Source organism: Colossoma macropomum, unplaced genomic scaffold (assembly GCF_904425465.1).
Source record: "Colossoma macropomum unplaced genomic scaffold, Colossoma_macropomum, whole genome shotgun sequence".
In the NCBI taxonomy this organism is placed as follows: Eukaryota; Metazoa; Chordata; class Actinopteri; order Characiformes; family Serrasalmidae; genus Colossoma; species Colossoma macropomum.
In genome coordinates this window covers 6,248,575-6,261,417 of record NW_023494807.1, presented here as the reverse complement: position 1 = coordinate 6,261,417, position 12,843 = coordinate 6,248,575, and the positions used below count along the sequence as shown (strand labels likewise).

The 12,843-nt window shown below is 39.2% G+C and overlaps 1 protein-coding gene across 3 annotated transcripts in view; it reads right to left on the bottom strand.

Annotated features, from left to right (window-relative positions):
• LOC118797143 (nuclear factor of activated T-cells, cytoplasmic 1-like) overlaps positions 1-12,843 on the bottom strand; it is an 82,545-nt gene that overhangs the window by 33,082 nt on the left and 36,620 nt on the right. For all 3 annotated transcript variants that reach the window (XM_036556381.1, XM_036556384.1, XM_036556382.1), the window contains exons 7-8: positions 4,966-5,021; positions 907-1,039 (exon numbers count right to left, since the gene is read on the bottom strand). In XM_036556381.1, the coding sequence (XP_036412274.1) occupies positions 907-1,039; positions 4,966-5,021 (189 nt within the window). The remainder of the gene's footprint in view (positions 1-906; positions 1,040-4,965; positions 5,022-12,843) is intronic.

The window sequence follows — 12,843 nt, the reverse complement described above, 5'->3', positions numbered from 1 at the left end:
CATGAGTTCTCTTGTATAAACACTGTTCCAAAGGAGTAACGGTTCAATGGCATTTTACTTAAGTCAGAGGTCAAAATGCTATGTGGCCAACAGTGACTGACAGCTAGTGGGTATTTATCTCAGTCATTATTAGCAATTATTAGACTTTTGGTTGAAGCATTTCTTTAACGTCTGTCTAGTGTGTGGGCCCGGTGAGCGAAGAGTCACGCTTCTTCAGGTTGTGGCTTGTCAGAAGGCGTAAGCAGGGTTGGACCTGTGGGAGGTGTATGTGTGTGTGTGTGTGTGAAAGACTCCCCTACAAAAACACTGCCTGCAGGCTCCGGCAGTCAGCTGCTACACCTCATTGCAGGAAAATGCAACACCGCAACAAAATAAACAATGCTCACATTGCACCTTCTCTCCAGGTTACGGCCGAGTTGCGCTAAGCTGTGTGTGCCCTGCGCTGGCTCCTGGGCTTTCAGCGTGGAGAGAGGTAAACCAGACATGTCAGAGGCTCACACTTGCCACTGATCGTAACATCCATGGGTGGTCAATATGATATGTTGTCATGATAAATAGACTTTTATGACCATATAGGCATTGTCAGTACTTCTACAGCACTGAACAACTGCATGAATTAAAATAAAATACTTCAAAATCAATTACATAGAGCCTGCATACAACAACAACCAGTGTATAGTAATTTCTACCCCTGCACAAACCATAAAAGAACTAAATATCGTCATACATTTTATATATTTGTCATACAATATCTTCAAGTATGTTTTGTTAACAACCCTTAGTAACCTCTGATAAATGTAACAGGTTAGCAAGCAGAAAGCAAGAGGGCAGAAGAGAGTTCTAGAGAGCCTAGAGCCTATTACGCAGAGAGAAAGTGAGAGTTGGAGAGAAGGAACGAGGGATTACCGTTTGGAGGCAGGTAAGTAAAGCGCTGGTAGTGGCTCCTCTTCCTTTTGCCGTTGCACACATAGAAGCTGACAGGTACAGCGCTGGCTATTCGCTGATTGCGATACGGTGGGATCTCCACCACCAGGGAAGTCTGTCATACACAAGAGAACACAGCATTAGTGTAGCACTGAGACACAGACTGAATAATAGAGGAACGTGTGCCGTCCTGTCCATGTCCAAACATTAATGATCCGATCAATGACCTCACAAAGCCTGTGGGTGAAATACTGCCAATTCTTAGAGTTTTCTCAAGAAACATGGGAAATTAATCCTAAAGACTGTGATCCATCTCATCCCATTCAACTTTAATGAAAATGATCTATATCTATGTATCTGTCTACATATATATATATATATATATATATATATATATATGCACACATACATACATTCTGCACATAACTTGCATTAAAATATGTAGGTGTGTTCTCTGTAGAGCATGTGCTAATTATTTTTTTAAGAAAACAAAATATGTCATTTCACACACACACCCACACATACACACACCCATATATATATATATATATATATATATATATATATATATATATATATATAGATAGATAGATAGATATAGATATATATACATATGCATATATATATATATATGTTTGTTTTCTTGATGGGACAGGCCAAATCAAATGTCTTCTATTTGGGCCACATGTTGCACATCACTGGCATACACATATTCATACTGTTCAGTATTTAGAGCAAATATATGCACATTTATGTACACTACTTTTGCTTCAGTACAATGTTTGCCTTGCTATGGGGTCCCTTATCAGTGCCTGGGTGGGCTGAGGAGAGTGTGAGAAAGAGAGAGGTGAAAAGAGAAAGAGAGGGTGAAATACTACAGTAAGAGCTATAGGGTAGTTGAGAAAGGCTACAATGTGTTTGGACAAATTTGACTGTAGTAGCCCCCAGAGCAGGTCCTGGGGTGAGATGACTCCTTCACCTCCTTTCCTGACCGGGCTGGCGGGGGTATGGGGGCGCAGTGCCGATGTCAGTGAGTGTCTGGCTCATGATAGGAGGATGGAGGGGACTGAAATTACAGAGGAAACTCTTCCTGCTGACTTTGCAGTCGTTTAAACAGTGGGCCTGTCTGTAGGTCATGGCCAGAAGCCCCGCCCCACTCGTCTGGCTACTTACACTTGGGTGTGTGTGCATGTGTGTGTGTGTGTGTGTGTGTTTGTGCCCTCACATGGCATCAGGGGAGATGGAATGAGGGACTGTCGTGTTTGTGTGCTCTAAATAGGTACACTGGTCTATTAGTCGTTAACCTTACACCCCCCCAACACAAACCCACTGTCATTTTCCAGTGTGGGTCTAGTCCTAACACCAGCTTGCCCTAAAGGCCAATTAGTGGAAGGGGAAGGGTCATGTTTAGCTGAGCTGACGCAATGGGTCTCATCACTGTAATGAGAAAAGCAAAACCACACACACAAAAAACAACAATGACAAGAACTAATAAACAAGTTGCGTCTGTGTCTGAGTTTAAACAGGACCCCTTAAGAACAAAGTAACAGCTGCCTGTGTGTGTGTATGTATGCGTGTGTGTGTGTGTGTGTGTGTGTATACGCATGTAAATATCATATGTATTATATATCTGAGTACCTTTATGTACAAGTTCCATGTATATTATATACATCATCGCTACCCAAACAAAACTTTGTATCATCACTTTTGCCAATTTTTTCATCATTTGAAAATACCAGTTGCTGGTAACAGTGTATTGTGCTTTACCTGTGAAGTTACTTTTAATTTGAAGATACACGGTTTTGATCCAACAGCGACAATATTTAAGTATTTATATGTAATAATAACTTTACGTAATAATATGACCCATATGTATTATAGATATCTAAGTACATCTAAGTATTTTGTTGGTCCTGTAGGTTGACTGGACCTGAAAGTGCACAAAAACAAACATAGACGTCTTTCTACTGCTAAACTGATCCCACATTGAGCGCAGGCAGAAAGAGACCCGTCCTCACGCTGCTGAATACAGAGGGGTTTGTTTCAATTAAACCAAAACAAAAACAGCTTTTTGGAACACAAGGGCCAAACAATAAATATAAAGCCTTATGCAAAGGCAATAAAAAGCCGATCGGAGCTTGCTGCTCTCTTCTCTTCTGAGTGAACGTGTGACAGAGCTGGGGAGTGGTTTATTTTCTCGTTATTTCCCTCATGAAAACGCAGCAGGTGAGAGCTGCGTGTATAATCTGCTCTTGGCATGTGAGCAAGCACGAGCGATGCTTCAGATGAAGAGCTGTGGACCCAGCAATGCAAGTGGATGAGGGGAATGTGTGTGTTTGTTTGTCTGTGTGTGTGTGTGTGTGTGCGTGATAAGAGCTATAGGTGAGGAATAAAACATGGTTCTAAATGTTAAGTACAAACCATCCTTTGTTTATTTAATTTTAAGTCAAAATGGCCATTAAGTACAACTTTTTCATTTGTCAGGAGATATTTCTGATATTAGATATAAAATAATCAACTTTCATAAGCAACAAGAGAGTTAAAGGAAAAAAGTGAAAAAAAAAGAATAAAAGTTACAGAGAAAATGTGACTCCTAACAACCGTGCAAGACCACCAAGACTGTCCCCATCAGATAAACAGCACTTAAAGCTTTCATCTTTGAGAGAGAGGAGAAAATCAAGCTGCTTCAGATCTGAAAACATCCACAGGTGTTTCTGTCCATCCTTCCACTGTGAGAAGACAACTCAGCGCTATGGGTCTGAAAGGATGTGTAGCTGTCAAGAAGCTCTTACTGAGAAAAGGAAATAGACAAAAAAAGAAGAACATTTGCAAATCAAACAGAAAAAGGCATTAACTGTCACTGGGGTGGTACCCGTCTTCAGTACCTTCAGTTAGGGAGCAAAATTGTACCATAAACTATGGAAATTATATATTTTTAAGCAGTACTGCCTTTACACACCCCGTCTCGTCTCCAGGCTTTTTATTTTAATGTTACGTTTTAGAACATTTGGTTATGAAAACGTACAAATATGCACTTTTCACCTGGGAAGAACTTATTTAAGGTACACAGTTGGACCTTAAAACCACTGTTGTACCTTTGAGGGGAACATCTACATTGCTTGTACTTTGATAAATGAAAATTGCAGTGCAGAAGAATGAATTACGTGGACTGCGAGAAGCAGAAAATGCTACCGACTTTGTAAGGTGTGGAAACATATTCCTGCAGATTTATTTGAAAAATTGTAAGCGATTCTCCTAAAAACAATGGAAGCTAGTGGACAAACTAAATACTGAAAAAAAATATTTTATATTATATGCAGTTTTCGCGACTTTTCTGTTAAACTTATTCTGTTTTTTTTTCTGATGCTGTAAAATAAATTCCTTCTACTTAGTGGCCGTTTTGACTAGAAATTAAATAAATGTACAGTGGTCTTGTTATTTTGGATGGTGGTAAATGAGGATGAGGACGCTGCATGCTGTCACAGTATGTGTGTCTCTGTAAATGAGAACCAGCTCTGTGCTTTAGTAAATGAGGATGATGACAAAATGTTTGTGTGTACATGTGTGTGTCTGTTTGTGTTATCTAATGGAAAACGGGATACAATCAGCATTAATTTGTGTCTCAGGTGAGACTAGAGACTAGTGCGAATTGGTGAAAAGATCACTTAGTATTGCACAAGCTAATCAGCAGTCTTTTTCACTTACAGTAATGAGTGAGCAAAAGTTACATCAGAGACACAGAGAGAGAGAGAGAGAGAAAGAGAGAGAGTGAGAAAGGGAGGGAGAGAGAGAAGGAGGGTATTTGAGAAGTGACAAGAGTGTTTGACTAAAGCTTGCATCATCAAAAAACCCAGACAAGACAGATATCAGAGTTAAAAGACTTTAAAAACTAATAAAGTTAAACTCCCTAAATATCATATAACAGCATCAAACTGCGAGCTTCTAAAGAGGCGGGATGATTATACAAAGTCTGCAGATACGTTTAGATGCACAAGTCCTGCAATAACACCACTTTTACATTATTAATCTAAATGTACTCACAGGCTTGAGAGAGTCCTTGTCGATTTTGGCTTCTGTTTCCCAAACATGGTGGCCATCTGAAAAACACACACATGCAACATGAACGTTTATCTCATAAACTGATGAAGTCACAAATTAAGTCCACACAAAGGCTGTATTTTCATAATCGGAGTCAAAAATAAGCCACAAAATCACAGTGCTGGTCCGTGTGGCTGTGGCAGGTATATATTAGGTATTGTAGTGATGGTGTCCATGGTGTTGGCGGTGCATTTGTAAAAGGGGTTGGGCTAGAATGAAACATTAATAACAAGAATATTAAACAACGATGATGGTTACAGCAGCCTAGAAAAAATGTTCTGCTGTTTTTCTTCTTGCTGTAGTAGCAAATTGTTCTACAATGGCAGAAGCATCAGTTCACCACAGTCACTAAAATGTGAAATTAAGTTAATTTCACCTTTTTTTATTTACATTATATAATAAATATTTCTAAGACATTAGTAAATTTAGCTATTATTTCCAGTTCTTTAAACAACAGTAACGCAGATTCAGTACTGGTTGTTATGGCCGTCTCTGTAGCCACCAATTCTCATAGTCCCTATTCAACTGTCGGCAGGGTATCAGCACCTTAGCTTTATAGAGAAAAACATGGATCATCTTCTCATACATGTGTGAGTTGTTCTGTGTTCACACGTGCCCACAGCATTTAAATTAGCCAACTCATGTCTTTAATGGCAACAAATGGTGCAGGTCAGGAATTTTAAAGTATTAGGTCACTGCAGACATTGCATGTGATTTACACACAGGCTATATTTAGGCTTTATACAACTAAACTGTGCTCGAAAGTAGAGCCCACACTGCAAACAATAGTATCTTGTCAAGTAAAATTTTCTTAAATCTAGTCGATTTATCCGATATTTCTCCTGTTAAGATCGTTGTAAGCTTATTTTAAGATTAACTTATTTTCAAACATTTTTTTTACTTGTTTTAAGTAATTTTATTAGGTAAAATTATCTCACTATATTGGCAGACAGTGTTGCTTGTTTTAAGAAATGTGCTTAAAACCAGCAAAATGATCTCCCACTATAGTTAATAAAATGACTTAAAACAGTTAAAAACTAGAAATAAGTTAAATAATCTTAAAATAAGTGCACAACCATCTCCAAATAAGGAATATTAGATATATCGACTAGAATCAAGATAAATTCATTTGACAAGATGCTATTTTTGCAGTGCATAATCAATATAACAATCTTCTTATGTCTGTATCACTTTGAAGTCACAGTTATCGCCAGCAATAACAAAAGCAAGCTGTAATTCAACATTATATATTTATTTACTCACTGAAATGAGAGGAGAAAATCTGTCAGAAGTGCACTTTTGTCCAAATATAACTTTTAATCCACACCACATTTGTGTTTGTAAGTGGAAGAGAATCCATTTCATTGTGATCTAAGTTTGACGAAAAGTTAATATTATGCTTTGGTGGAAAGAAAAGTGATGCTTCACTTTTCTGCCATATTTTATAAACTGAATGTAAATGTAATTCACTGCATAACTCTCCACTCCTACTGCTTAACCACCTGAGCTCATTTCCAGGCCGCTCCACACACTGCTGCATATGAGGACAGATCCCTGATTGCATCATCCCTTCTTTATTACTCACAACATTTCTCTATGTTGTCATCCTAATTTGAAATAATTTTTAACATTGCTCTTAAACCCACTTCGGTTATTTTAAACTCCCTGGTTCGTTTTTTTTCCTGGGTTATTTTAAGAAATAGACGCTACTGCTTCGTAAAGCGAAAGGGTAACAAGGCAGCCAGTCAATGACATAATGCACTCTAATTCATTCTCTCAGTCTGTCTGTAATGCCACACCACACGAAACGCTCATTTTAAGGTCTGGTTTTCAAATCAGCCCTGAAGCTCTGCACTCTTACCACACCATTGATCAGTGCGGCAGTGCAGAAATAGCTGAGACTTTCGTAAGTTTTTTTTGGTGCCGTGACCCTGACTAACTATGAGGGCGTCTCCATTTCTCCTGCACAGCTCTCCGAGTGTGTGTGTGTGTGCATGTATTTGTGTGAGTGTACGAGACCGCAGCTTAGTATATGAGGCACTGAGTCAGGTTAGATTGCCTTTTGATTGGTCTAAGCCAAAAGTCACTTAGGTGCTGAATATGAGACCTTGAGTAATGAGGCTGAAAGATGTTTACTTGATTTTTCTGGATTACAATCCACATATTTGGAAGAAAAAACAGTGGATATCACTGAGATTTGGAACCAATTAACTTGCTGTTTTTCTCTTTTTAGTCCATTTGCTCAGGCTTAATGAATGATCAGTAATTAATTCATTAATAGCAACTACTGCACTGTAAGAATGAGTCAGCTTAACTTTAAATATTACAGTAACTGATTACATGGCTTCTTGAGTTGACTCAACTTGAGGATATCAGAGTTCACCCAATTCAAACTTCTTAGCTGAGTCAAAAATTTTCCCAGCTACTGTTTCTAGGTCTGTATCTCAGTTAGATAAATGAAACATAAGTTGCGTAAGCATTTATTTAGTAAGAAAACAAACCCTAACAACAGCAGACATACAAATAAACAAATAAGCAACATGTTGCTTTTATGTAAGTGCATTAGCTTAACTGTTTCCAAAGATCTTGTCAAGAATATATATTATTTAGAGTTACCATCCAATTGGTTTGTCTAATCAAACCTTCATTAAATTATATCTAGTCTGCTGCTGATGAAATTTGACAAATCCATGCAAGAACAGCAAGAAGTCAGGAACCAAATCAGTGTTCATCTAATGCTGTACAGTGTTTTCACAGTTAAAAACACACTTACTGCCAAGACAAACCCTTTTAGACCATTTTCTTGTCTACCCAAAGACTTTGAACAGAACTGTGTTTTGCTTTATTTGCTGCACTACATGTGACAACAGGTTAATCAGCGCTACCCTTATGAAAACACTGGTAATAACTAACTGACATATGGAGTGAAGAGGATGTGGTTAATCATCATCAATGCAGAGATGAACTCCACCCTAAAAGTGGGCCATTGCTTAGTTTTCCACTGATCTGTTATTCTCATCAAATCCTGTCAAGAGCAACGATCTCATGCAGGTTTGTCCTAACAGCACGGTCTCCGTGTGTGGGAGGTGGAAGAATAAGCTATAACCCTGTTGTGCAAAAATGATTAGCAGATACAGAGACAGATGAGGAAAGCAACATAGTCTTATCCATTACAAGCAAACTTCCAGCCAAAAGAGCTAACAGTGCTAAGAATGAATGGAATCTACTAGGGATTAGCTGCATGATGCTAATTGACCTATTCATGCTGCACTCACAAATGTGTTCTTTTGTAGCAAAAATCTCCCTCCAGCCAAGAAGAAACTACAACAAAATTTAAAGTGTTTATTTGTAAATGGTATTTAATTATTGTATGTGTCAGCGGTCACACTGTTAGAATAGGCTGCTGGTTTTCATTTGCTCATGCAAGATTTTTGGTTATCTGGTTCACACATGAAGCAGAAAGTTCACCAGCTGTTTTAGCTAATGTCATAGCTACATATCGCTGCTGTCAGAGCAAAACTTCATGTCTCTAGAATGAGGACTTCACAGCAGAAGAAAAAAATCATACTTTATTTTTAATGTAAGTCAGTGGAACCAGAGTTTTTTTCCCCCAAGTCATTTTGGGTCATTTCTTTTGGTCCATTTATCACGAAACTTACACATAATGTAAAGGCCAACAGGCATTTTCAAATTATGGCAAAAACTGAAAATGACAAAAATGGAGACACAAGGTTTTGTTCTGACAACAGCAATACACACACACACACACACACACACACACACACACACACACACACATATATATATATATATATATATATATATATATAGCAAAAGCAGGAAGTGCAACAATATGCTGCCTTGAAGTCAAGCTAGTTGGTGAGAGTGAAAAACACAAGATGTTTTAATTTTTTTGATTCCATCAAATGGAAATGAAATTATATATAAAAAAAAATATGAAATAATGATTCAGTGTTAAGAGATGATTTAGTCACACATGCTTGCTGTAGCTGTAAAAAAGGAAAAATTAGCACACCCAATCTATACTATTAGTGTGACCTTTCACATCAAAATAAAATAAAAAATGAATATGATTTGAAAAATAATAGTGCAAACCTACGAATATGAAATATTCTGAATATTATGAAACCTAAGTTTCTCTTTATGTTAAAAGGGATTTTTGACAATGTAAAAAATGTGATGCTAATAGGCCCCTCTAAGTGTAAACTCCTCATTAGTGAGGTTACATTTATGGAGGCTATTCCTTTACTAGCACTGTAAATAAGATCTGCCAGCTGTACAGGAGGAGGCAGAGAGGACAGGCGCGCTCAGTAAAGGTGTAGTTCAGTGAGCAGGGGGCTGATGTGTGCAGCGTGCCTCAGGATGACGCGCTCTGCTCACGTTCTGGTCAGTGAGCCGTGAGGGAATCTCGAGCGCCTCCGTGCCGGGAGCTCCTCCAGCGGGGAAACCTTAGACGTCCCGCCAGCCCACCACTGGTAAACATGTTTTTCAGCTTCTGCTCCCTCCCCCCCCGTCTCTTTCTTTCTCTCTCTCTTTTGCGAGCGCTTTCTGTCTTCCGCCGTCTCTCATTTACTCTCTCATTAAACTTCTCTCTTTCTTTCTGTCTCACTCTCTCCTTCCCCTCATTCACTCTCTCTCTCTTTTACTTTCTCTTCCTCTCCCTCATTTACTTTCTTTCTCTCTATCCTTCTATTTTGGTTGCTTGCTCTTTCCGTCATTCACTTTCTTCTACTCTCTCTCCTTCTCTTTCTCTCCCTCAACACTCTCCATGTCTCTCCCCCTCTCTTTCCTTCATTGACTTTCACTCTTTTTCTGCTTTATATTCCCTTCCTCACTCTCCCCTTTTCTCTCTTCTTTCTCTTCCTCTCCCTCATTCACTTTCTTTCTCTATATCTTTCTATTTTGGTTTCTCGTTCTTTCTGTCATTCACTTTTTTCTACTCTCTCTCCTTTTCTTTCTCTCTCCCTCACTCCTCTCTATGTCTCTCTCCCTCCTTCACTCTTTTTTTCTGTTTTACATCCCCCTCCTCACTCTCCCCTTTTCTCTCTCTTCTTGCGTCTCTCTTCTCTTCACTTTTTTCTCTCCACTTCCCTGTCCCGTCTCTCTCTGTCCTGCTCACAATATCTGTCTCTCGTCCACGAGGACAAAAATTAAACACAGCCTTTTTTTTTTTACGGGGGCCCCTGTCGTCAGAAAAATTGCTTTGTAGGATAAAACGAAAACAACAAAAAAGGAGGTTTTAATCGCTCCTTTCCTCCCCTTTGTTTTTCTCCCCCAGATGAGTTGGCCACGAGCCACATATGTGGCATACCTTTTCATGTTAGACGGAGCAGCCGTAGGACTGATAACCACAAAAACTTTCCATACGCTCCCTCGCAACATCTGTAAAAAGCTTCTGTTCCTGCCTACACCCCTGACATCCCCAAGCCACACGCCCACACACACCTCAACGCTGCTTCATCAGACTGAGAGGGTGGATAAATCTCTACGATTATCAAAGGCCCTTTACAGGAACACAGCATGCAGACGAACACAAACATAAACCTAAAAACTGCCAGTTTTTTGACAAGTAACTGACATTACTTACCAACAATAGTCGGTTTTTAATGTTATCATAATAAACTACTTCACAACATGCTTTTCTGAGCATAACGTGGATGCAGTCAGTACTTAAAGAACACTGACCAACTGCATACTTCCTTACAAAGAGAGCACAGGTAGTCCTGATTAACTGAAGAAAATGGGACACTTAACAACCGTGCCAGACCTGGCAGACCACAAAAATGGACTGCATCAGAAAAAATCAGCTCTTCAAACTCTCATCTCTGAGAGAGAGGAGAAAATCAAGCTGCTTCAGATCTGAAAACCTGTCCATCCTTCCACTGTGAGAAGACAACTCAGCGCTATGGGTGTGAAAGGATGTGCAGCTGTCAAGAATCCCTAACTGTAAAAATAAATTAGATAAAAAACATTTTCTAAACAAATTGGTTATCCTGCCTTCCGCCCAATGACAGCTGGGATAGGCTCCAGCACCCCACCGTGACCCAGAAGGATAAGCGGTTTAGATGATGGATGGATGGATAAACAAATTGGCCACCCCATTGTCCAGATCTCAACGTCTCTGAATGTGTTTGGAACTATGTGGATCATGAAAAACAGAAAATGCCACCAACTTCTAAGACTGAACTTTGGAGGTGTGGAAAAATATCCCAGCAGATTTCTTTTAAGAATTGAAAGTGAGTCTCTTGAAAATAATTAAAGCTGCAATAAAGGCAAACTAAATTATAAAATCATATGTAGGTGTTCCAGCCTCTCTTTTATACCTTAGAATTAACCAGGCCTTTTTCATTACCGTGCTTTTAAGACCGAAATATGTAAACAACCTCTGTTCTGGGCGGTGTTTGAAGCTTAGTTCCCATTTAAGAACTCTATAGATTGGGAAATAAATGCTCAATTGTTAAGACATTAACAATGAGTGCGTGTACCTGCACTTAATACTCCTATAACTGCAGAAAATCAGATTTTGTCAGTTAACGCGTTTATATGCACTTGAGTAATCAGATAATAGGAAACTCCAGGTCTCCATGAGTCAGGCAGTAATCAGATTTCTGCTTTGCAACCAGTGAATAAACTCACAGAAGAAGACGTGACGTAAACGTAACATAAACCTCAAACTTCATGTCGCAGCTTTTTAAAAAAACATCGCTCCTCTTAACCTAAAAATACGAACATACATCATCCAGAAGATAAGAAATATTTAAGTCTCTCATTTCGTCAAGCATGTAGTTGGATTAATCTATGCTCCAAAAGTGTTTCGCTGCGTCTCGTGACAACGCTGCTTGCTTATTTCTGGTACTGCAGTCTGTTTTCGCCATGCACAGACTGAGAAATCTGAAAGAAATCAGAGTAAGAGTTTACATGTGCTGAGAAATCTGATTACTGAGCTAAAATCCAGCGCTCTTTATCGGATTTCTTAATCGGTATTCTAGATCGGATCATGCAGTTTACATGACCATTTGAATAATCAGATAACCGCAGAAATCAGTATGATTATGATCGGATTATTGGGTGCATGTAAACGCACTCATTGTTGACATACATCAAACTTTTATTTAAACAAAAGAAAGGAAAAAAAAACAAAGAATGTGTTTTTTTGATGTGGCCCTTAGTTCTCAAATGTGCTGTGATGTATTCTTACAGTACCACAATAACTGCATTTATAATACAAGTCCAGTCTGCTCAGTGTGACACTAGCTTGTGCTCTCAGTTTTGACTGCTTTAGCACTTCAGCCCCAGGTGACCTGTTCTGACACCCCACTTCTGAGAAGGAGCTGAGAGTCTTCTGAGCGTCAGAGGTGGGGAGGGCGCTGACAGTAACAACACAACAGTCACCAACTGCCAAAGAATGTTCACACAAGTAGTTTCGAAGGGTGGAAAGTATGATTCATGGCTTAATTACACAGGCGCTCAATGAAAATAATCCAGCTTTCTTTTCCTTCTGCTTTGGCTCTGCAAATCTCCAAGCGTTGCTATTGAGTATGACTGTTAGGACTGGAGATCTGCTGTGTGGGCAGCTGAAGCCAGCTGTGTCAAACTGATGAGACTGGATTACTGATGTGTGACCTGCTGTGTACCTGCCCTGACAGAGCGGAGATCAGATAGACTGTATGTGCTGGAAAGGTGAGCAAGTTCTGAAAGAGGAGAGAAAGAGGAGGAGAGAGTGAAAGAAAAACACAAGAATCAAGAAAATAGGACCAAAGAGAAAAAGCAGCCGAGTGAAAGACAACTGGAAAGAAAGAA